Source organism: Ailuropoda melanoleuca, chromosome 7 (genome assembly GCF_002007445.2).
Source record: "Ailuropoda melanoleuca isolate Jingjing chromosome 7, ASM200744v2, whole genome shotgun sequence".
Lineage (NCBI taxonomy): Eukaryota > Metazoa > Chordata > Mammalia > Carnivora > Ursidae > Ailuropoda > Ailuropoda melanoleuca.
Genome location: NC_048224.1, coordinates 23,647,252 through 23,673,678, shown reverse-complemented (window position 1 = coordinate 23,673,678; position 26,427 = coordinate 23,647,252). Strand labels below are relative to the sequence as shown.

The 26,427-nt window shown below is 39.7% G+C and overlaps 1 protein-coding gene across 4 annotated transcripts in view; it reads right to left on the bottom strand.

Annotated features, from left to right (window-relative positions):
* NFX1 (nuclear transcription factor, X-box binding 1) overlaps nucleotides 1-26,427 on the bottom strand; it is a 72,864-nt gene that overhangs the window by 7,923 nt on the left and 38,514 nt on the right. For 2 of the 4 annotated variants that reach the window (XM_034664019.1, XM_019806844.2), the window contains exons 10-19: nucleotides 23,774-23,871; nucleotides 20,485-20,515; nucleotides 16,466-16,548; nucleotides 15,426-15,534; nucleotides 12,022-12,141; nucleotides 9,389-9,468; nucleotides 6,496-6,726; nucleotides 5,565-5,638; nucleotides 4,221-4,322; nucleotides 3,399-3,440 (exon numbers count right to left, since the gene is read on the bottom strand). In XM_034664019.1, coding sequence (XP_034519910.1) covers nucleotides 3,399-3,440; nucleotides 4,221-4,322; nucleotides 5,565-5,638; nucleotides 6,496-6,726; nucleotides 9,389-9,468; nucleotides 12,022-12,141; nucleotides 15,426-15,534; nucleotides 16,466-16,548; nucleotides 20,485-20,515; nucleotides 23,774-23,871 — 970 coding nt within the window. The remainder of the gene's footprint in view (nucleotides 1-3,398; nucleotides 3,441-4,220; nucleotides 4,323-5,564; nucleotides 5,639-6,495; nucleotides 6,727-9,388; nucleotides 9,469-12,021; nucleotides 12,142-15,425; nucleotides 15,535-16,465; nucleotides 16,549-20,484; nucleotides 20,516-23,773; nucleotides 23,872-26,427) is intronic. The other 2 variants (XM_002926170.4, XM_034664018.1) reach the window with 2 other exon arrangements.

Genomic DNA, 26,427 nt, shown 5'->3' with positions numbered 1-26,427 from the left:
ACTGTGACTGATGGTTCTTAAAGGTCAAGAGTTTTGAACAGCAGTTATTATAGTTATCATAAGGGTCAAGCCAAGGGAAATTTGGGCAGTGCTATTATTTATTATATACCTCTTACACATTTAGCCACTTAAAGAGGTACTGTTAACAATAGTGGAAAGGCAAATTTCAAGATAAAATAGAACTATACTTTGTCTGCATTTGTCTGTTTTTGTTTAGCTATTTATCTTGAGAAATTTTCAAAGTGACAAAAATATTATAATGATAAAACCACTGTAAATTCAAAATATTGTAAGTCAAAGATGCATTTAATATATCTAACCTACCAAACATCATAGCTTGGCCTAGTCTACCTTAAATGTGCTCAGAACACTTACCTTAGTAAGCTGGGCAAAATCATCTTACACACAGCTCATTTTATTTTTTAAGATTTTATTTATTTCAGAGAGTGTGTGTGTGTGCACATGCACATGTGAGAGTGGGGGGGGGAGGGGCAGAGGGAGAGAATCTGAAGCAGACACCCCGCTGAGCGCAGAGCCTGACACGGGGCTCAATCCCATGACCCTATGATCATGACCTGGGCTGAAACCAAGAGTCGGACACTCAACTGACTGAGCCACCCAGGCGCCCCGCAAAGCCTATTTTATAACTAAGTGTTGAACATCCCATGTAATTTACTGAACACTGTACTGAAAGTGAAAAACAGAATGGCTGTATGGGAACAGAATGGTTAAGTGTATGGGTCGTTTACGCTTGTGACTACATGGCTGACTGGGAGCTGTAGGTCGCTGTCACTGCCCAGTATCAAAAGAGAACACTGGACTGCATATTGCTACCCCGAGAAAAGATCAAAATTCAAAATTTGAGGTATGGTTTCTACCGAATGTGTATTGCTTTTACACCATTGTGAAGTTGAAAAATTGTAAGTCAAATCACTGTAAGTTGGGGACTGTCTGTATACCAGTTCACTTAAGTTCTCCAATTGTTAACATTTAGAGGGCTATACCTTTTAATCAATCTCTGTTAGAATCAGGAAGTCTATGGGTCACTGAATAAATGCCCCTTAATCTAATAAAGAGTATCTTCAAATAACTAACAGGAAACATCATATATAATGGTGAAATAGTCAAAGCTGTCTGATGTCAGGAATGTCTATCATCACCACCTTCTATTCAATATTGTAGTGGAGGCTCTAGCAATAAGGCAAGAAAAAGAAAAAAGAATTGTAAAGAAATGAAACTATTATTGGAAGAGGGCATGAAATAGTAAGTGAATTTAGCAAGGCTGTGAATACAGGTCAACAAACATCAATTCTATTTCTATATACCAGCAACAGGGCAATTAGAAATTTTTTTTTTTTTAAATTAGATTTAAAAGTGATACAGGAGGGGAGAGGAGGGGGGTAGCTGAGCAAAAAGAAAAAAAAAGTGACACAAGAAAAATAACCATTTTAAAAAGTGTCAAAAAACATCAAATAGCAAGGAACAAATCTACTGAAAGATGTACAAAATCTGTATACAGAAAACTATAAAGTATTATTGAGAGAAATCAAAGAAGACAGGAATAAATGGAAGGATATACCTTGCTCATGGATGAAGAGACTTAATATTATAAAAATGTCAAACCTCCCCCAATTGATCTATAAATTAAATGCCAATTCAATAAAAATCTTAGTAGGTTTTGGGGCAGATACTGATAAGCTAACTCTAAAGTTTAAATGGAAATGCAAATGCTCAAGAATAGCCAAGTTAATCTTGAAGAAGAACCATGCTGGAAGAGAGCTACTATCAGATATTAAGAACTTTATTGTTATAAAGGTACAACAATTAAGAGTATGATACTTGAGTGATGGAAGAGAAGGAGCTCAGAAATAGATTCACACACGATATGAATACTTGATTTAAGACAAATGGCATTGGAAAGACTGAGAAATGGACATCTTGATAACAGTACTGGTTACATGAATATTCATATGGAAAAAAACTGAACTGTGAACTCTCCTTAAACCAAGCTCAACTGTAGATCTAAACGTGACAAGTAATACGTGATACAGCTTCTAGACAATAACAGTGTTATCATCATGACCTCAGGATAGACAAATACTTCTTAAAACAAGACATAAAAAGCACTAGTCACTAAGGAAAAGACTGATAAACTGGACTACATTAAAATTAGAAACTTCTGCTTATCAAAAGATACCATTAAGAGAGTGAAAACTGAAAGCACGAAGTGCAGGAAAATATAATATAAAAAAAACAAAAAAGGATTCACATCCAAAATGTATAAAGAACTTCTAATCAATATGAAAAAGACAACACAATTAGAAAATAAGCAAGAGTTGAATAGGCACTTCACAAAAAGGGATATCCAAGTTGCCAATAAACATATAAAAAAGTCAACTTCACTAGTCAGGGAAATATAAACTAAAAGCTCAGTGACATCCGGGTATACATTTACAAGAACAGATTACAATAAAAAAGACCGACAATTCTAAGCACTAATAAAAGTGGGAACTATTACCCTGCTGGTAGGAGTATAATGTGATACAACCATTTTGGATACCATTGCCTAGAGCCGACTAAAGCTGAACATATGAATAACCTATTAATCGGTAATTCTACTCCTAAGTTTGTAACTAACAGAAACGAGTATGTACATACAGCAAAGGGAATATACGGATGTTCTTAACAGAGCATTATTTGTAATAGCCCGATACAGATAACCACACACATACCTATTAATGGTAGAATGATAAATAAATGATATCTTAATACAATAAAATATCATGCAGCAATGCAAATGAACAAAGTATTGCTACATGCAACAAGAAGAATATCACAAATGTAATGAACGAAGGCAGACAAAAATAATGCAAACTGTAAGATTTCATCATTTATATAAAGTTCAAAAACAGACAAAACTAAAGTGTTAGAAGTCAGGATAGGCATTTTATCTTTGTGGAGTATACATAAGTGTTCTGGTAATTTCCTATTTCTTGACCTGGGTGCTGATTACATCACTGTATTTACTTTATGATGACTCACTGATCTGTACACTTCTGATCTTTCTATATGTATGTTAATACTTCAACATAAAAGGTCATTAAAAAAATTTTAAGCTTCTTATCTCCACTGGAATCAGGAAGTCTGCCAGTCAGTGAATAAGTATGCTGTGGCACTGATGTTTATACCATGCCCCAAACCAACAAGCTCATGTTTCAGAAATATGCTGAAATCATCTAAGTGGTTTATCCTTAGACATTTCAATTCCTGATGATCGAATTTCTCTTAATCTCCAAAAGCAGAAAAAGACTCAGAGCAGGTGCTGTGTGAACGCTTGCTCCCTATTAATTACACAGAGCTCAAGAACAAGGAGATAAAAAGCAGCTGAAATGACTTACTTTTTCCTTTCCAAGGCTAAACATTCCTCATCACACTCCAGCCTTGAGAAACAAATGAAAAAGATAAAGTCAGGGCATAGATTTTCACAGTTCCTATCCAGCAACAAGTTCTTTGTCATCCTGGAAACAGAGTAAACTCTGGCAGAAACATGATTGCATGAGGTCCCTCTCAAGGTCAGGTGGGCAGGCCTCTGGGTTATGGGAATCGAACCTAGGAGCCCTCAGAAGGGCCTCAAATTGTCCCCAAAACGCTCCCACAGTTGGGATGCAGGGGTGGCTCAGTTCATTAAGCATCTGCCTTCGGCTCAGGTCATGATCCCAGGGTTTTGGGATTGAGTCCTGCATCGGGCTCCCTGCTCAGTGGGAAGCCTGCTTCTCCCTCTGCCTGCTGCTCCCCTTGCCTGTGTGCACACGCATGCTCTGACAAATAAATAAATAAAATCATTAAAAAAAAAATCAGTTCTAAGAAGTCCACTAGATCAGTGTTTAAAAAAAAAAAAAAACCACAAAATGAAACAAAACAAAATGTTCCCAATGACACTCTGGCAGCCCCACCTCCCTCTCTCGACATAGCTGGTTCTCTGTGGGTTGGGCTGGACACATCTAGGTCTCTGCTCCATCTGGCTACTGTTTGAAGAGAGGCCTGGAAAAGCTATATCCTAAGTAAGATTCGTGGGATTGGAGTGAGTGTGGTCTCTTAACATCAAATGTCTGTTGGTGTACCGACTGTGTGTGCAAGGCTTCGCTGTGGGAGATTGAGACAAATGAATGGTTCTTGCCCTCTGGAAATTAACTCGAACAGACACAGATTTTAAAAATTACCTGGCTTGGTGAATTTCCTTCTTAGTAATTAACTTGCTGATTTCCACTGAATCTCCAAGCTGCATGTCTGTTATTTTAGAGGCCATGGAAATAGCAGCTATTCTGAAGTATAAAAAAGAAAGGAAGAAAAGGCACTGCAGTTTCCCAGGAATGTCCTAATACTAGGTATACAGAAGGCTTCTTTCAAGTTGAATCTACCACTGGACAATTCGTGGGCCTCAGACACCCATCTATTTGAACTACCCACACATTTATGTCCTATCTCCTCAATTAGATTCTAAGTAGCTCCATTAGAAGCAATGAGATAGTCTATTCAAACCCCCTTGAATATCCAGGCCAGTGCCTGGCATTTAGTCAGTATTCAAACCCACTGATGTCAAAGCCACTCTGATGTCTTCATACTCTCAAAATCCTATCTCCATGACACATCTCTGCATGTAATCAGAGAAACACACAACCATCCAGCCCTAACACCTTCACCTCCTTACTGAGATCCCTTTCTGCCACACCCAGCCCCAGGATTTCAGGAGGCTGCAAAGACAGTTCACAACAGTCAGAAACCTCCACTACAGAAGAGGAGCACAGGACTTGGTCCTGGCTATGCCACCACAAGTGGTGGGATCTTAAAGCAATTCATACAACTTCGGGATATCATCCCTTCTGATCTCATGGTGTAGTAAGACCAGAAGGGAGAGAGAGGGAAAGAAAGAGGAGGAAAAATAAAAAGGTCATTTTACAAATGAAAGTTAAGGAAGGAAAGGGACACAAAGCAGTACTTTTTCTCTAAACCAGAAAAACTAGATTCAGGAAAATTTATTTTAAAGAACTTTCCAGGGACACTTGGGTGGATCACTCTGTTAAGTGTCTGATTCTTGATTTCAGCTCAGGCCGTTATCTCAGGGTCATGGGATTGAGCCCTGTGTCTGGCTCCGCACAGTGGGGAGTCTGCTTAAGATTCTCTCTCCATCCGCCCTTCCCACGACTCCCAGCTTGCACACTTTTTTAAAAAAAGATATTTATTTATTTATTTATTTATTTGAGAGCAAGAGAGAGCACAAGCCGGAGGGAGAGAGAATCTGAAGCAGACTCCTTGCTGAGTGCAGAGCCCAAAGCGGGGCTCTATTCCATGACCACAAGATCATGACCTGAGACAAAACCAAGAGTCAGATGCTTAACCAACTGAGCCACCCAGGCACCCCTGCACAAGCTCTTTCTAAAAAAAAAAGAAAAAAAACTTTCCAAACTTGACAAAAGTTGCAAGGATTCGACAATAAACACATGTAAACACATGGGTACCCTCTGTGTACGGAGATCCACCACTGTTAACATTTAAGCAGCACTAACCTTTGATAAGTACTGGATGCTTCAGAGCAAATCATCATCTCTTTTCTTCGTCCACATTCACACTGCAGCTCTATCTGAAATAAGATTAACATGGAGTGACTTTTAGCACATGGAAACCATGTGAATAGGCAGGTTTCACTTTTAACGCCGCTCTCAAATCAAACCATGGCAGAAGATACAGACAGTGAGTGGCTACCCTTCAGGATGGAGGAAGCTAACCATACACGCAACTGACAACGTGGCAGCTGACACGCTAGGAGGGAACCGTTCACTCTACGGTGACACTTTCTGGGAACTACTCGTGTCCTTAACCCTACCTGAAAGGGCAGGCCTAAAGTTTTTACCACTGAATCTGGCCAGGACCATCCAAAGCCTAATCAAGTTCGCCTCATGCATCTGCTGTCATCTCCTCAGGGAGACTTTGCCTAGATCCCTCAGACCCGGCTAAGTCTCCCACTCACATGCTCTCACAGCACCCTCTACAAAGGTGTAACTTCTTGTTCACCACAGTCGTAATTCATTACCTGAGTGAGTAGTCAATATCTGTCCCGTCTAAATGAAGGGACCACGTGTCTCCTATTCACTGGTACAGCCCCAGCATCTAGCAAAACATCTTGCACAAAACACTTATGTATTTGTTGAATAAATGGAGCAGGCAATCCGAGTCTCTCTTGAGAAACTGCTCTAAGGGAGAGAGACAGAGCCTGTGGTCAGGTGGCAGTGGGTACCTCCTGAACTAAAAGGCCATTTCAAGCTGGGCAGACAGAAATCTGTATAATTTACTCCACCTTTCTCTTGCTAACTTATTGGTTCCTTGCAACCAAAGACCTCTGGTTAGAATGTGTACCTAAGTGCCTCTGCAGGCAGCTCTGGACTCATGAGCAGCCCCAGAACCACAGTCAATGCCCTATCTGGAGCCAGGAATACGCACCTTGGCTTTACAAGCAGTCATGGGGCAGGGTGAGCTGGGGTGGCAGGGCGCCATACACGGGTGGCCACAGTCAGCTCTGGGGGTGATGCAGGGCTGCTTGCAGGCCTCGTCCACAAGACACTCTCCTTTGTGACAAAGTCTCTGACACTTGTGCATCCCACACGGTAACGTGGCACTGCAGGGTAATCCGCAAGAGATATCAGCCAGGTGACAGGGGATGTTGCTTCGTAACTAGGAGAGACAGAAGTAGCCAGATTCTTATCTCCATGTGGGATCTGGGATGGGTTTTAACTTCATATTTAAGCTGGATTTTCAAAAAGTTACTTTTATCTGAAAAAAATTCGGCTGATCTTTAAAATCTGAAAGGTTAGCTTGAAAACGAACAAATCTCAACCTTATTTAATAATACTTGTTATGATACAAAAGAATTCACACTAACAAGCACATGAAACCAGATAACTAGGGAGTATTTGAAAATGCTATGACCAACTGAGAGGATCAGATGATCTCCCCCGCCCCTTTGCAAACAGCTAGGGCACTGAGTTGACACATGAACCCTGAGGGCTGGGGACACCCCTGACCCATGGTTTCAAGACCGCTGGCAAGGCTATTTTACATAAATAAATAATCAACTCTCCTCACATCTCCTGACTCATGGTCTCCTTAGCTTTAAGCAGCTCTGTCATTTAAAAAATTAAGAGGCAACAGGCCATGAAACCCCAAACTCATTTTTTTAAAAAATCACCTTCTTCCAGGAAAAAGATGCTGGAATTTTATTTCTGTGGGACCGAAGGTTACTCATTTATTCACTCAAATTCTTTCAAGAACCCTCAAAAGGAGGAATATACTTTGACTCTAGTGACACATAACTTTTACTCTTGAAGAGGCTTCCAAATTCTAGGACGTACATGCTTCTAACTGCTTTAGGATCACTTTAGAAGTACTTTGGTAGAATGTAGTTCCCAATCACTAAAAACTTACACTACTGCCAGGGTCCAGAGATAATTTTTGCACATGCTGTATCCTGTGTTCCCCTCCCCTCATTACTTGCCTACCTTTTCATTAACCTTTAGGAGGTTACGTCCTCTACACACACTTTCCCTGGGTGTGGGCTCCTTTCCATCCCCCTCAGCACTTTGTACTTGCCCTGCCACTGCACTTATAATTGACTATTTACACGCCTGCCTCCCACCCCAGAGTGAAGGCTCCATGAGGGCAGCAGTCACACCTGCCTTGTTCTCTCCTGAATCACTCGAACCAGGCTTGTTACACCTAGCACACAATAGGTAAGCAGTAAATATTTGTCGCATGAAGTCTAAATAAGCCATCAACACAAAGATAATAAATGGATGTCTTAGAATGGTTACTCTCAGAGGAAGAGAGATTTATAGAGGAAGAATAAATACTAATAAGGACTATGGCTTGAGAACCACTCAAGGAAATAAGGGGAGAAAATATGTCCATCAAGATAAAGATACTGAAAGCATCTTTGTTATAGATGTCAAGAGTTTTTAAAAATCTTGGCTAACATGTTATGAAGTAAAAAGAAGGTTACAAAATAGTATTATCTTTTTTTTTTTTTTTTAATAGGCTCCACGGTGGGCATGGGCTTGAACTCACAACCCTGAGATCAAGACCTGAGCTGAGATCAAGAGTTGGACACTTAACCGATTGAGCCACCCAGGTGCCCCATAAAAATAGTATAAATAGATATGAGAAAGTGTGTGCCTGATAATCTATGCATAAAGATGTTAAGAGTGTTTCTTTCTGGATCGCACTGTACATTCTTAATTGTCCATAATGAGTATGCATTTTTTAAAATAAAGAATTTTTTTAAAGGTGCCTCCAAGGGTCTATAGTCAATGGTGCCAAATAAGCTTACAAGTTGAAAATGAGGATGAAAGTCCTTCATGGTAGTGGCACCGTGGAGGTGTAGATGAGCCTGGAAGAAGGTGTTTTGATCCAGTGGCCAGGACAGGAAGCTGCACAGGGCATAGAGGAAGGAACTGTGGCAGCTGGTGGTGAGACCACCTCCATCTTGGGATGCTCTCACTGTAACACCTTTACCCAGGCTAGCAACCTCTCCTATTCTGGTTAACCTAAAAGTTGTCTCTGAACACAGCCTATGTTCTCAAGTCTCAAGGCCAATTGACCTTCACTTGATTGCAACCAGAGTAAAAATGATAGCAAAAGAGGCTCAAAATACTACCCATTTTATGATTTCATTTATGTGACATTCCGGAAAAGGCAAAACTACTGGGACAGACAATAGATCACTGGTTGCCAGGGCCTGGAGGTAGGCGGTGAAATAAACATAGAGACACAAAGGAATATTTGGGGGTGAATGAACTATTCTACATCTTGACCATGTTGGTGATTACGTGACTGCATGAATGTTTTGTCAAAATTCAAGAACCTGTACACTTATAGGGATAAATCTTATTTTATTTTTTTTAGATGTATTTATTTTAGAGAGAGAGAGAGCACGTGAGCAAGGGGAGGGTCAGTGGAAGGGGGAGGGAGAGGGAGAAAGAGAGACATAGAGAAGCAGACTCCCTGTTGAGCGCAGAACCTGATGTGGGGCTGGATCTCATGACCCTGAGATCATGACCTGAACTGAAATCAAGAGTTGGACGCTCAACCAACTGAGCCACCCAGGTGCCCCGGACTCTTCTATTTCTTCTATCAGCATTTAGCCACAGCGTGGTGGTGGGTAGATGTTATTTTATGCAAATTATATCTTAATTAAGAGAGAAGAAAAAAGTGGCAACAGCAAACTTCTGCTTCTTGGAGTATATTTTTACTTTGAGAAACAATGAGACTAACAATTCCAAAAGTAATTCAATCATAAATCTCTAGCTGGAACAATGAACACTTGAGAGTGAAAACTTACCTCGTGTTTCCCCATGCACCACTTCTGAGTTAGGAAAGTACAAGGGGGACACTTCTCTTCACTATGACAAGAATGATACACTGTCAAAAGAGAAAGGAAATTAGGAATTATGTTTAGGAATAATGTTTAAATAAAGCCAAATAAACTGGGGTGCCTAGGTGGCTCAGTCGGTTAAGCATCTGACTTCAGCTTAGGTCATGATCCCAGGGTCCTGGGGTTGAGCCCCACGTCAAGCTCCCTGCTCCGTGGGGAGTCTGCTCTTCCCCTCTGCTTGTGCTCTCTCTCAAATAAATAAATAAATCTTTAAAAAAATAATAAAGCCACAAAAACTGTTATACATGTTATAATGATATATAACATGGAACTTTAAAGTTTAGAAGCTAGGAGTACTTTTTATTTTATTTTTTTAAAGATTTTATTTATTTGAGAGAGATAGAGAATGAAAGACACAGCACAAGAGCAGAGGGGAAGGGGCAGAGGAAGAAGGAGATACCCGCTGAGCAGGGAGCCCGCTATGGGCTGCACCTCAGGACGCTGGGATCATGACCTGAGCCGAAGTTGGCTTAACCAACTGAGCCACCCGGGCGCCCCTGGGAGTACTTTTTAAAATGGAAAATAGGAAAGTAAAAAGTAGGTGGCTTTATACTAAAGTGTTGAAGGATGAGCATGAGTGAGAAAAAGAAACCCCACTGAGGCAGGACAGACACATGAACAGAAAAGCAGAGAAGGAGGCAGTTTTTCCATTCATCTCCTTGCGGCACAGCCCCTGGTCTGTCCAGTCTACTCAATCATTCTTTTGGCCCTACCTTACACAGCAACTGCTAACTTTTGCTTAGCTATCTTTGCTACTCATTCCATCTGACATGCTCCCTTGATTCCTTTCAATTTCCTTGCTGTCTGTAAGAGATGGTTCATCTGAACTTATCTCCTACAACAAAGCCTTCCTTGGCTGACCGTTCCTGACCTTGAGCTCTCTTACACTCCCCGATCTCTGAGATCTTTTGCAGATGGCTTGCTACCATGTTATCTGGCCCTTCTTCATGTAATGGTTGGTTGTGTCATGTGCATATGACTACCACCCTCTTCCTTGGGAAGAACATAAGAATCTCTAGGTCATGGGTTACTTTTTCTTCCTTTCAATCTCCCTGTGTCTGATACCATGCTGGATATACAACTAACACTCAAGACAAATTAAATGAATGCTGAACAAAAGCAGGCTAAAACAACACACCTCGTAACTGGTTAAGTTCTCAACTATGGACATTAACTACCAGGATGTGGAATTCATCTGTAACATCTGCAAGTGAGTGTGAAGGAGGAAGTGGGTGAGTATTGGCTTGGGCACTTAATTCATGCTGGTGTGGACACCGAAATACAGGCTTGCAGACTAAGCTGGGAGGGCCATCCTAAGGTCTCCAGGAAAGGAGGGACTTCTTGCTTCATGAGGAATTTACTTAATTCTGTTTTACTCTATTAACTTAAAAAACTGAGAAACGGTTGTCTGTCAGTCTGATTCATATGGCCAGACTTATTAAGTACCAAGCCTGGTAACTTGAGTTATTTCAGGTTTACCTCTGGGACTTGGTAAAATGAAATGATGAGCCCAATATGGTTCTAGAGAAAAGCCAGTAACTAGACTGGACAGAATATGGGTGATGTTAAGTAGCTACTGGCCTGCTGTCTACAGCAATTTATGAGGGAAGAATTGGAAACAACAGACTTGTCCAGCAACATGATACTAAGTTATGACCCATCCATGTAACAGCACACATTAACTATTAAAATCTATACTGTAGAGGGGCACCTGGGTGGCACAGCTGGTTGAGTGCCAACTCTTGGTTTCAGCTCAGGTTGTGATCTCAGGATCGTGAGTTTGAGCCCTGCATCAGGCTCCACACTCAGCAGGGAGTCTGCTTGAGATTCTCTCTTCCTCTGCCGCTCCTACTCGTGAGTCCTCTCTCAAATAAATAAATCTTAAAAAAAAACTACATTGTAGAAAAATATTCACTGATAAGAAGAGAGATTCAAAATACAATAATAAGAGGGGGAAATCTAGTTAAAATAAATTCAGTAGGATCACACTTTTATTTTACACAAAAGAAAAAAATGCAAATATATATTTTTGCCCATGGAAAAAAAGCCCTGAAAAATATATACTAAGGTGTAATTCCTACAAGGTGACATAATGGATGACTTAATTTCAATCTTCTGACTTTACTGACTTTATCTCACTTTCTTTCTTTTTATACAATAAATATATATTACTTCTATAAAAACAGCAACAGCAAAAAACAAGATACTTTCAATTTTGCAAGAAAATGCTCAACCTTAAAATATACATCCGAATTGTAGGCAATAAGAAAAGAAGAAAAGTCCCTGAAAGATAAGACCAGCAGGAGATTCTCCCAGCCTTTCGGGTGTGTGTGACATCCAGAGTACAGAGATGGAGGGCACTGTGATTCCCCGCTGTAGCCCAGATCACAGACCCACCTTCACAGAAGCAGCCCCCAAGAACAGGCAACAAGGGGTGCCAATCACAACATGACTGCAGAGAACTAAAGACTGTCAAGCAACATCCGAAATGACACAGTGTGAGCAGCCTGAGACATGTGGAGGAAGGAGCTGGGACCCACCTGGATGGTCACATTCATGGACTCTGGCGCAGGTCTGGGTACACTCGGGGGGTCTGGTACCACAGGGAACTGGTGGGTAGATCACTGACGCACCACAGTGGCAGGTTAGTTCATCAAAACCTGATGGACAGGCAGGTGAAACAAAACAACCTTTCTGAGTTTGGGATGTGCACACACATATTTACACAGACACAGGCCACACACTTTTTTTGGGTGGGGGCTGCTTTTTTCACAAAAGGTTTTTCTTTTATTAAAGTTGAGTTGGTGGCAAAGAAGCAGAAAGGTATGTTACTTGCAACAAACTCTAAGTCCAGGAATAACTCAGGACACTTTTACATGTATTCTATAGACAACTGACCATCTCTTTTGAGAGAAGAGGAGACTTCCACTAAAGATATAGCTTTTTTTTCAAATTCTTTTGGTTAGGAAAATAGATAATGAAAGCCACAGATAATTAACAAACATAAAAAATATACATTTGAATATCAACCTCAGAGAGTCACTGAAGCCATTCAAAAATTCTTTTTTTTTTTTTTAAAGATTTTATTTGTTTATATGAGAGAAAGAGAGAGCGAGCACGTGCACGAGCGGTGGGGAGGAGCAGTGGGAGAGGGAGAAGCAGGTTCCCTGCTGAGCAGGGAGCCTGATGTGGGATTTGATCCCAGGACCACAAGATCATGACCTGAACTAAAGGCAAAGGCTTAACCGACTGAGCCAACCAGGTGCCCCCCACCAAATTCTTCAGATATAATTAGCACCTATCAATATGAAGCTGAAATGAAGCACAGAGCTGCATCCGAGTTCATTACGCACAGTTCTCAAGCTAAATCAAAATGATGACTCACACTGGAAAGCTCCAACAAACAGTCCATCTCAAGAGCTCTCCTAACTCCTAAATCCCAAGGGGAGACAGTTCTCCAGCTCTTGAGTCTTGGTAGAGGGTAGAGGCCAGGCCTTTGGCTGTGGTTCTCAACTAGGTTGCTAAGAGTCAGGAAGCCCAGGGCTCTCAAGATTCTTCCACCCACTGCTCTTCTCCAGTTAGTACTCTTTCCACCAAACCTTTCAGAGGCTACACAATGTGGCAGAAAGAGCCCTATAAATACAGTCAGGAGACTTAGGATTCGAGTCTTGGACCTACTACTTACTTGCTAAGTTAACTGTGGGCTGGTAATTTAACCCTTCTGAGCTCTCTATTGGTGAGGTGGGGATACCAAACTTTGGCCTATCCATTCAACAAGCTTATTATGAGAAACCGCTAGGTAAAGGGAAAGTTGTTTTCATGGAATCCATGCATGTGATTTATTTATTTATTTTTAAAAGATTATTTGAGAGAGAGAGAGAACAAGCAGGGGGAGGAGCAGATTCTCCGCTAAGCAGGGAGCCCGATGCAGGGCTCAATCCCAGGACCCTGAGATCATGACCTGAGCTGAAGGCAGATGCTTAACCAAGTGAGCCATCCAGGTGCCCCCATGTGTGTGATTTATATCAAAGCACTGACTCAACTCTTTTTTTGAAATGAGGTAGGCCTAGCGTTCTAGCAAAGACATTTTAGGAAATCTTGATCTAAGCCTATCTTTTAATGCAGCAGTTCTCAAAGTGTGCTCTGTTGACCCCTAAGGGTCCCTGAGATCCTTTCTGTAAGGCCAAAATTATTTTCATAATAAGACTAAGAAATTATTTTTTTTCACTATGTTGACATTTGCACTGATGGTGCAAAAGCAATGGTTAGTAAAACTGCCAGGTTTTAGCACAAATCAAGGCAGTAGTACCAAACAGTAACCACCGTATTTTTCACTGCTAAGCACTTAGAATAAATAAAAAATGCTAGTTTCACTTAAAGAAGTCCTTGATGAAGCAGTAAAGAAAAAAAAAACAACTTAGTCCTTAAATACAGGTCTTTTCCATAATCTGTGAAACAAAGTGGGAAATCTGCATAAAGCACTTTCGCTGCACACTAAAATATAATCTAGTTTTTTAGAAGAACCGCACTTGTTGGAGTTGTGAGCTAGAACACCATTTTTACTGGAAAGAATGACTGACAAGCTATGGTTATTCAGACTTGGGTATTTGGCATACATTTTATCAAAAATTACCACAGTGAGCCTATCAATTCAAGAAAACCTACTTTGTTGCTAGCAATAAAAGCTTTCAAGCGAAAACAGAATTTTGGAAAATACGTATTTACCACTATGAGCTTGACAACTTCCTAATACTTTTCCCAAGACTTTTCTGATGAAACTGGTAGTTATATTAATGAATGTAAATCTTTAATATTATAACATAAAATATTTTACCATTTCAAAAATCTGCATAACACAGTGAATAATCCATTTCCAAATGATCAATGTAAGATGTTATAAAATCATGCATGGGTAAAATATCCATTCAAAATACAAGAAAAACCAATGAATTTTAATGTGACCGAGAACAAAAACAAAAACCCTGACTGAAGTTCCTTTCTAAAATGAGGTTGAGTTTTGGTATAATTACAAAAAAAGAATATCCACCATGATTATACTCTTTTTAAACTATACACCTATGTGAGGCCAGCTTTTTTTCAATTCCTTCAACTTTGTACTGCAACAGATTAATGTAGAAGCAGATATGAGAATCCAACTATCTTCTATTAAATCAAGCATCTACTCTTCCATTAAAAAAAAAAGTTTTAAAAATATGTCATTTAAGGGTGCCTCAGTTGGTTAAGCATATGCCTTCAGCTCAGGTCATGATCCCAGGGTCCTGGGACTGAGCCCCATGTTGGGCTCCCTACTCAGTGGGGAGCCTGCTTCTCTCTCTGCCCCTCCCCCAGGACTCATGCTCTCTCAAATAAATAAAATCCTAAAAAAAAAGTCATTTATATTAATATGCAATTAGTATATTACTGTTTCTTTAAAAGATTTTATTTATTTGAGCGAGAGAGAGAGAGAGAGAGAGCATGAGCGGGGGAGGGGCAGAGGGAGAAGCAGGATAAATAAAATCTTTAAAAAAACTTTCTCAGTTTTAATTTCTAATATGGTAAAACAGATATAAATCACATAAAAAGAGCTCTCTGAGGGTGCTTGATAATTTTTAAAAATGTAAATGAGTCCTAAAACCAAAAGTTTCCAAACAGCAGCTAATAATATAAAGAAGACTGCTGAGGACAGATTCTGTCAATGATATTTAAGAGTAATCCAGTAATGAACCAGATCTCATCTTACCATTGTTGCTTACATCCCAAGTTTCATACATTCAGGGAAGATAATACAGTACTAGAATAACTTTTTTTTAACATCTCAACATATCTGAAATACTTAGGCTTAGTTCAGTAACCCATACCAAACTAAGTACATCAACGCCTCAAAATATATTATGCCTGAACTTCTAGAAAACTTTATAATAAAGCATACAGTGAAGACACTCACTGGCTTGCCAGCATGACTGGCAGTTCCCACGATGACAAGGCTCTTCACATCTATGAAGGCCACAACGGAGTTTCCTCCCACAAATCAAAGGACATTTGTGCTCCTTATCCTATGAAGAGATTCGTATTTGTTTGTAAAATTATCTCCATTTATATTTTCCACAAACAACAAGAAGAGTAATAAAAAAAGCTCTCCACACATTTATCGATGAAATGATGTCTGGGATTAGCTTCAAAATAATCAGAGGGAGCAGGTATAGATGCGGATGAAATAAGATTAGTCATGAGCTGATCACTACTGAAGTTGGATATTGGGTATAAGGGACTCATACTAACCTCTCTGCTTTTGTATATGTTTGAAATTTTCAATAATAAGAGGAAGTCTTTAAGCCTTCAAATACTGATTTATAAGTCTTGATACACTGTCCAGTTTTATCACTCTTCATCTTGTCAATACGTAAACTTTAAAAATAACAATTATGTATAATATACATCTATAGGTGTTGTATATACATGCACTACTTTGGTATTGGCACTGTGTTATCTTATTTATACACAAAACTCACACACACACACAACATGGCAACACATTACTGCCAGGTAATGCTTCCTTTATTAAGTTCCATATAAGTGAATTATTTCAGATAACTGAAACTTGCCCCTTTCAAAAATGCCCTACTCATTTTGCCTACTGACCCGATCCACATTGTATGTGAAACCCAAAACCTGAATCGCTAAGACCAGCCCAGTCTGTGTGTTGGGACAGCACATAATCCCCTGCAGAGGACTGTATGCTCATCTGGTGATCTTGGGCTCTGGAGCCTGAGGCCTTCTGTCTTCTTTCTCTTCCCCCATACTGCCACAGGCTGACCTGGGTTAGGCCTAAAAAGGCCTGTCTCTCTAGGCAGCTCTCTCACTGCTGCTCAGGGGCCCCTCCCAGTGATTTCTAAATCCGGGCTGCATTCCAGACAGCTGAGGCTTCTAGATGCCCTGCCCCTGGATGAATGCAATCTGACTGTACCTAATGATAGGTCCACTTACCACACAGCATATCTCATTACATTTATGCCGTCCACACAACCGTTTCTTGTTACACCGCTTATCACACATAAATGTAGCATCTGCTGTGGCCAATTAAAAAGAAAAAAAAAAAGGGCAAAGGATATGAACATTCATTCAACAAGTATCTGAGTGACTACAAGCTGAAGAAATACAAATGTAATAATGCAAATGAGTTAGTTATGGTGAAAATACATGTAAAAAGATTTTCCATTTGTCAGGCTGTCAAAAAAAGACAATGGAAGACTGATTAATATTTGGTATGGGTGAAGGTGTAGAGAACAAGGCACACTCAGTGGATAGGAGTATAAATTTTTGGTGTACATATGCATCTATCAAAAATGTCAGTGGTAATTCTATCTTAAGGAATCATTCCTACCTATATAATTTCAAAAGTGGCTAGGATCCTAAAAGCACAAGCAACAAAAGAAAAACAAATTGGGCTTGATCAAAATTAAAAGATTTTGTGCACCAAGGACGCCATTAAGAAAGTGAAAAGACAGCCCACATAATGGGTAAAAATATTTGTAAATCATCTATCTATAAAGGTCTAGGATCCAAAATATGTAAAGAACTCTTACAACTAAAAAACAGGAACAGATAACAACACAACTAAAATATCGGCAAAGGACTTGGAAAGACTCGTTTTCCAAAGAAGATTACAAATGGCAAAGTACATAAAAAAATGTTCAATGTCACTAAGGAAATGCAAATCAAAACCATTAATATCACTTCATATATATTTAGGATAGCTATAATAAGAAAACACATAAAAACCAAAACCAAAACAAAAAATAAGTGCTGGAGAGAATGTGGAAAAACTGGAACCCTCATACATTGTTGATGGGAATGTAAAATGATGTAGCTGCTACGGAAAACTGCTGTGGCAGTTCTTTAAAAAATTACACACAGAATTCCCATATGATCCAGCAATTCCACTTGTAGGTATATAAANATATGATCCAGCAATTCCACTTCCACTTCCAAAAAAATTTTAAACAGGTGTTTTAACAAAAATTTGTGTACAAATGTTCACAGTAGCACTAATCATAATAGCCAAAAGATAGAAACAACCCAAATGTCTGTCAACAGATGAATGGATAAATAAATTGTGATATATCCATACAATGAAATATTATTCAGTCATAAAGAGGAATGATGTACTGATATGTGCTACAACATGGATGAATCTTGAAAACATGCTAAGTGAAAGAAGCCAGGCATAAAAGGTTACATACTATATGATTCCATTTATATGAAATACTCAGAATAGGTAAATCCATAGAGACAGAAAACAGATTACTGGTTCCCAGGGGTTTGAGGGAGGAGTGAATGGGGAGTGAAAACTTACTGAATACAGGGTTTCCTCTTAGGGTGATGAAAATGTTTTGGAACTAGACAGAGGTGATGGCTGCACAACATTGTGAATTCACTACATGCCATTGAATTGTATACTTTAAAATGGCCTGTTCTATGTCACGTGAATTTTATTTTATTTATTTTTTGAAGATTTTATTTATTTATTTGACAGAGAGAGAGCCAGCGAGAGAGGGAACACAAGCAAGGGGAATGGGAGAGGAAGAAGCAGGCTCCCAGCGGAGCAGGGAGCCCAATGCGGGGCTCGATTCCAGGATGCTGGGATCATGACTTGAGCCGAAGGCAGACGCTTAACAACTGAGCCACCCAGGGGCCCGTTATGTGAATTTTATTTTAATTTTTAAAAATGGGCTAGGTGCTGAAGTGTTTATGGGTGAAATAATGTTTGAGATTTGTTTTCAAAGTACTCTAGTGAAAATAAAAAGTAGGGAAGGGAGAGCAAAATGTTGATAACAGATGATGGGTGACAGGTACTTAGGGGTTTATTATACTAATCTTTCCACTTTCATTTATGGCTGAAATTTCATCATAAAGCTTTAAAATGTCAGACAAGATGGCTACTGCATTATTTGTAATGGGGAAAAACTGGAGACAGCCTGAATGACCACCCAAAGGGCAATGGTGAACTGTACTGCAGCATACCCACATATAGAATACCTTGTAAGAGGGAGAGCTATATACACTGACATGGAAAAATGTCTTTGCTATATTACTGAGGAAGAAAAAAAACCAAGTTGCAAACAGCATGTTTAGTAGAAACCTAAGTTTAAAAGAAAAAACAAAACTAACGGGCACGTGAATACATCTATATGAACACAGAAAAAGATCTAGACCCATACCCAACAAAATAATAACAGTTTCATCAGGGAAGTAGAACTAGGAGGGGAAAATCAGGTTAGGGTATATTTTCACTTTTTACTTTACACTGTTTTTATTTTTTTACTTTAAAAAGTGTATTAATGTAATTTTTTCAAATTATGTTTTTAATAACCAAAATTTTGACAGTGGGCTTAAGGTGGATATTTCTAGCTACCTCCCAAACAGCTACTCCCCACCTTCTTAATGCTATGGCGCCTTAATTTTTTTCAGAAATTGGGTGCCCATGTGCTCCTCGGTTCAACAGTCTATTTGCCTGTTAATTCCATTCTCCTTGTTAATGTCTGGTTTAGGCAGGAGCATGTGATACAAAGTGTATTGAGAGCCTCTCAGGACTGTTTTCCTTGCTCTTAAGGAAGCGGAACTCGGAGCAACTGGGTGGCTCAGTCAAACATCAGACCCTTGATTTCGGCTCCGGTCACGATCTCAGGGTTGTAAGATCAAACCCCAAGTTGGGCTCTGCACTCAGTGGGGAGCCTGCTTAAGATTCTCTCTCCCTCTGCCCCTCCCCCACCCCACTTGCTCNGGGGGGGGGGGGGGGAAATGAAGGAAGGGAAGCTTAAGAATCTCTTTCCTTTGGGGGCGCCTGGGTAGCGCAGTCGTTGAGCGTCTGCCTTCGGCTCAGGGCGTGATCCCGGCGTTTCGGGATCGAGTCCCACATCAGGCTCCTCCGCTATGAGCCTGCTTCTTCCTCTCCTACTCCCCTGCTGTGTTCCCTCTCTCGCTGGCTGTCTATCTCTGTCACATAAATAAAAAATAAAATCTTTAAAAAAAAAAAAAAAGAATCTCTTTCCTTTGGATGTTGTTGGGTGAGATGTGTGGACTTGCTATAGCTAACTTCCACCCATGAGGGGAAAACCAAAAAAATCAGAGAAGCTGACCTGGTGTCCTACAATCAGTGAGGCTCGAATTAACCAAGCCAGGACTTCTTCTGCCTCCATACTTCCTACTATGTGAGACAGTAAACTCCCTTATTACTGATGTTACTTTTCCCTGGGTTTTTAATACCTGCAAACAAAAGCATCCTAACCCAATACAGCTTTCTTCCTAGCCAGAATAAGAGCTTTTATTTTGTACACATTTAACTTCTATTTAACTTCTGTCACTTTCCAGAAAGGTTTTAAGTTGGCTTAAACAAAAGACTATGAGATGGTTAGCAAAGGATAGAATCATAACAGCACAGAATGTCAGGATCAAGGACAAAGGAAGAAAGAACACTGTAGTCCTCAAGGTTAAGAAGGCTGCTGGCTGAGTACCTGTTCCAGGTATGCAACAGAATCGAGCCTTGTGGGGATGAAGCATCAGAGTCAGTGTGTAAAGTTTGCTGCATTAGGTATTATTCACCTTCACCCCCATTACTGCCATTTTATTATGAAAATTTTCAAACATATAAAGAAGTTGAAACAACTTTACAGTGAATATCCATATACCATTACTGAGATTCTACCATCACTTTTTCACATATCTACCTATTTATTCTACCTACCAATCAATTTATCTTAATATTTGATGCATTGCAAAGAAAGCTGCAGATATGAGTACACTTACCCTAACTTTAGCATCATTAACTAGAACTCAGTTTATGATTTTTACTTTTCTTTTCAGGTAAAAGTTACATACAATGAAATGCACAAATTCTAAGTGTACCTTTACTGAGTTATGACAAGTATATAACCCAAACCCCTATCAAGATAGAGAACAATTACTTTTATCCCAGAATGTTCCCTCTTGCCCCTTCCCAACCATACCTTCACTTTTGAGACTGGTACATGGAAGCTCCTAGGAAAAAAGGAAAAAAAGACAACAGTAACTCCTTTAGGAATAAATGAAACAATACAACTGTAGAATGCTAAATATAACATGTATACCCTAAATATCCTGTACTTCTGTGGCAGCCACTTATTCACCAACTTTATCCATCTGGAACTAGGTTAGCTCAGTCCCTGTATTAATATGCTTTCCTGACAACAGGGCCCCAGGTTTACTGACACTTCATACAAATATAACTGTAATAATCTCTGTGGTCTGGCCTCCTAATTCAAAGTAGATTAGGAATTATAAAAGCTGAATGGAAAGAGGGGCTGTTAAAGGTATAGAAAGCAAAGAAAAATAACTGCCTGGCAAGGGTAGACAGAAAAAGCCATAAAAAGCAGAAAATGTGAAAATATGTAACAATCTGGTACCAGAGGCAAAGAGCTCAACACACTTAAGAGCAGCCCTGACACTGGTGAAATGCAGCAAAGTAGAATATAGTAGTCCTCTGGCATTCAGAGTATTACTGTAGTAATTATGTATGAATGACCCCAAAGATCACATGTAACTTGCTGAGGCATGATCCTGAATAATGTGTGGAGAGGCAGCTGTGTGGGAGCATGTCAGTCACTTGGGGGAGAGGGAGTCTGGCTGCCCAGCATCCACGTCTGAATTTGTCTTTGATGTCATTCACAGGTTGCTACGTACTCAGAAACTACCAAAATGATAAAAATATTTTTTTCTTAGTGAAAATGACCCTGAAAAAAGGGGCAGCTACTAGAGTTGAAAAGAGAAGTAAAAAGGTCTAAGAAAAGGAAGACTCTAGCTAGAAAGATGTTTTCGATAAATTGGTTGGTTGTGTTGGATGATAAGGAAAAGTTCCCCATACGTTCTCTAGAAATTTCATGAGCAGGCTCGTGAAAATTGCTTGAGCGAATGTTCCAGTTAATGCAAACACTGGATTATAGAGTAGAAATGACATGCTACAGTGGTATCTACAACTGCAGGGAAAGGCAGAGCTCCTATAGGTCCCTAAAATCAGTATGAATAACCAACAAAAAGTTAAATACAGTACTCTTTGTAAGAGGTAGTAAGATACAGCATAAATTTTTCAAAGACCCCCCCAAAGCTTTGAAGCTTTAAGAAATAAGTTTTACTTATCTAGAAAACTCACTTCCAGGGGCACCTGGGTGGCTCAGTTGGTTAAGTGTCTGCCTTCGGCTCGGGTCATGATCCTAGGGTTCTGGGATAGAGCTCCCGAGTCAGGTTCCCTCTCCCTCTGTCCCTCCCCTACTCATGCCCTCTCTCGCTATTTCTCTCTCAAATAAATAAAACCTTAATTAAAAAAAAAAAAAAGGGAAAAAGATGGAAAAGCCCATTCATTACAAAAGACATTTCATGAAAAATCTGGCTAAACAATGAGGTAATGATCAACAGTTTCAAAGAGATTTTTCACTCTGCCAGAGGTTTCAAGAAAATTCATACTGTTAATGAGTGCTCACAGAGTTTTAGAATAAAACTTATTTGCAAAAATTCTATTTACACAAAGCTTTTCATGAGTACATTCACTGCCATGGGGTCTGCTATTAGAGGGAGTGAGGAAGGACAGTGAATGAGAAGCAAAAAAGCAGAGAGAATGGGATTACTGTGGAGAAAGAAGCAAACTGACAGTAGCTATTTCTAGCTCACGCATCCCAACCCTGCCGGTGCTTCTTGGTCACAAAGAGCACCTCTGGGTATTACTAAAATCGTGATTACTAGATCACAGTACTTCACAGTCTTCAAGGTCCTGTAGCTGACATTCAAAATATCTCTACCGTCCCACGTACTCTGCGGTTTCTTTCAGGGAAAAGAACTGCACACACATACAACTTTTGCCAAATGTAAACTGCATTATTTTTATATTTGTATTCTAAAGCTTACCTAATAAACTAGCTCCCAGTTTATGAACTACATCCTCAGAATCATTTAGTTAGAAGCTACCCAGACCTTGGGCTTGGTAGTGGTGAATATGCACTGAAAGCGGGTCAGAGAGGACTGATCATACTTGGTATGTTCTCCAAGTTGGATTACCCAAAGACTTCCACATCAAGGCTCCTGACTTTGGTTACAAGCATAGGAATGGTAAAAATGGTTAGATGTCCCTTTTATAACAAAAAGTCCAATCAAAACTGCCCCGGGGCAGAAAGCAGAAATTGACAAAACACTTGTATAGTTAAGAATTAACCTTTTTGAAAGGGCGGTCTGGCCTTTGCCATTGGCTTCTGGGAGGTTATCTCTAAGCCTTTGGAATATCATGCCTGATAGGAGTGTCACTGTTTGCCTGAGGCCTTGGGTCACCACACAGTGTAATGCAATTTAGGGTACAGGCTGGCCATACTGAAAAGTCTTAAGGTGGGGACTGGCTATACCACGAAGACCAATAATGTACGTCAGGGTGGAGACTTGGGTCCATACAGTAACCATAGACCTCTGGTGACACTGGAGACTGAGATCAGCCACATGGGCAGTCAACCATGTGTACACAATGGAACCTCAGTAAAAACTGAACACCCAGGCTTGGGTGACCTTTCTTGGTTGGCAATACTCCATGCATATTATTACCAACTGATGTTGAGAAAGTAACACTGGTACAACTCCATAGGGAGAGGACAATTAGAAGCTTCATATTTGGTATTTCTTGGACTCTGCCCTGCATGTTTCTTCCTTTGGATGATATTAATCTGTATCCTCCCCCTGTAATAAACTGTAACCATGATTGTAACAGCTTTCAATGAGTTCTGCTGAGTCCTTTTAGTGAATTATCAAACACTGAGGGTGGTCTTGGGAACACTGGACTTGCAGTTGGTTATCAGAAGTTAGGGTGGTCTTATGGACTATTCTAATTCAGCAGTTGTCTAAACTCTTACAGTGGGTATCAGAAATGAGGGCGATCTTGTGGACTGTGTTCTCTCCAACTTCTTAGTTAGCTAACTCCTTGCAATAAGTGCTTTTGTTCTATACTAGCATCTAGCATTATCACACTTGTATTTGGTAGAGCTATCTGTACACTTGCCTTAGGCCCATTACTGGTCTCTGAGCCTGGAGTGCTACTCCCCCCCCACCTCCAGTGCCTACCCTACAACTGGCCCCTGGTTGCTGTCAGCATACACTGGCTGGATTGAATGAATCATATGTAGTATGATAGGAACAAAACATTATTAAGTTATTTTGATTCCTCGCATCCTGTAATCACTAATTTAAAAGGTATGAGTGATAACAACTCTAACATTGTTTACGATTTACCTTTGTTCTGAAAGAGCATCTGCAGGAAATAACTGATGTACGAGAGCATGGTCCACAGTCTCCTTCATGGCAGAGCTTTTCACAGGTATGAATGAAATCTTTAATAAAAATGAAAAAAGCTAGGAATGAAAACTGCAAGTACTCATTTTCAGACTCCCAAGTTCACTAGACATATTGGTCTCCTACTTCTATGCCCTATAACTCCAGAATGAGAGTTGAGGGAAAAACGACGTAGTCAATGCCTCTTCCCCCAGGCTGGGCCTTTTCTGGCAAAGAATATCCTTTGGAGTCCATAATGCTTTGCCGTAAGTCAAAAATCAGATCTTCTGACTCCTTTCTTTACGTCTCAAGTCTCAAGGTTAGACTTGGATATCCTTAAAATTATAGATATGGATGACTTTACTTAAGTATTCTTGACTCTGAAAATCTGGGGATCATAAACAATCAGAAACCATGATCCATAATCTCACTGACTCTAGCTCTGTGACTATCTGGTGATAAGATGTCTGCCATTTATTCTCCTAAACTAGGTTTAGGACAAATCCCATTTCAAGGATCCCTTGGGTATCAGTCACAGTCTCTTACGGCTGCTGTTTAAGTGATGTGTTTTTTCCCATCCTTTTATTTTCAGCCTAATTTTATTTTTAACTCTAAAGTCTGTTTTCTAAAGATACCACATAGTTGGATCTTGTGCTTTTTAAAAAAATTTCGTTGGACAGCCTCTGCTTTCTAATAGTTTAATCTATTCACATTAATATTATTATAGAGTTGGATTATACCTGCCACTTTTACTTTTCTGTATGCCTCATGTCTTTTTTTATTAATCTAATCCTCCTTTACTGCTTTCTTTGGCATTAAGTGAATATTTTCTAATATAACATTTTTTTCCTTTAATGGTATTTTTCACTATTTTTAGGGGGGTTATTTTCTTAATGGCTGTTCTAGGGCTTACCAGGTACATTTTATCAGAATCTACTTCAGATTTATACTAATCTAATTCCAGTGAGATATAGAAGTCTTATTTCTATGTAGCTCTATTCTCCCTTCTCTTTTACACTATTATTATTATGTCTACATGTTACAAACCCAATAATATATTATTATATTACTTTATATAATTTCTGTTAAAGCTGAGAAAAGGACAGCAAGCATACATTCACAGTTTGTTGTATTTATCATCTTATTTACCATTTCTGGTTTTCTTCATTTGTTCCTGCAGATCTGAGTTACCACTTGGTATCACTTTTTTACCCCAGTACAACTGTGGTCCCACCCACCTTCTTTCTGCTCTTATTGTCAGACAGATTTCCAAGTCGTTATAAGCCTAACAATACAATTACATATTACCTTATACAATTGTTTAAGTCAGTTGCGAAAAGAACACGCATTTACACTATCATTTAAAATTATGTAATTACTGTTACTCTTTGATTTTTCATATGGATTTGAATTTACTTGCTTTTATCCTGAAGAACTTCCTTTAGTATTTATTATTATTTATTTAGTATTTATTGTGAAGCAGATCTCCTAGCAATGAATTCTGTTTTTATTTTCATTTTTGAAAGATAGTTCTGCTGGATAGAAGCTTCAGTTTCTTCCCCCCAGCATTCTGAATAGTTCATTCCAGTGTCTTCTTGTTGTGATGTGGTGTTCTCCATTGTTTCTGATGAGAAGTCTGCTGTTAATCTTATAGGGGTTCCCTTGTATGTGAGGAGTCATATTTCTCTTGCTGCTTTCAAGATTTTCTCCTTGTCCTTGGCTTTCAGCTTTTTACTTGTGTCTAGGTGTGGCTCTCTTTGAATTCATCCTATTGGATAAGCTGAGCTTCTTGGATACATAGATTAATGGTTTTCAATAAACTTGAAAAGTTTTCAGCTATTCAAATATTTTTCTGCTTTCTACTATTGTGGTATTCCCATTACATATATGCTTGTGTGCTTAAAAGTGCCCTGCATTTGTTTGAGGCGCCATTCATTTTTCTTCATTCTACTTTCTCTCTGTTGGGCACAAATTGCTCAGCAGTCTGATTCAATGAAATGTGGGCAGGGGCAGTCTTTGAGTCAAGTCTGTATAGTTTGTTCTGATCTCAGAAGGGCTCCTCTTAGTTATCTCTTTCCCTGGTTCTTTCTGCTGAACTAGCTGGCTTACAGTTTGGCTTACTGCCCTTAATTAAAAAGAAGTATTATTTTTTAAAGGGCCTTTAGGTCTGAACTTCTCTACTGTGTTTCAAATTAAAGTCCATTCCTTTGGGGAAATACTTTGTAGCTCTCTTTTCTTATGGACTGACTACCTTTCCCCCTGGGAAAAGTCTCAGTCACTTACTCTTGGTGCTAATCCAACACAAAACATTTTGTTTTTCCCCGTGTAGAACCTCTGCTCTAAAAGTGAGCTGGGGTGAAGATGACTGGGGCCTCAACAGTCTAGCCTGTTGTGACTGGGGTAAGAACTCCCAACTTATGGGTGGGGCTGTATGAAAAGGAGCCCCCGACTGCTCAGCTGTGCTTACCAGAAATTTAGCCTCTTCCACTTGGAGTTAGAGGGTATGAAAAATGCTGGCAGTCGGCTCCTCCCCGTGATATGGTAGGGAGCTTAGGGGTAGAGGCAGCCCTATCTTCTTGGCACACCTATCCTGAGTAGAGCTTTTGTTAAGCTGA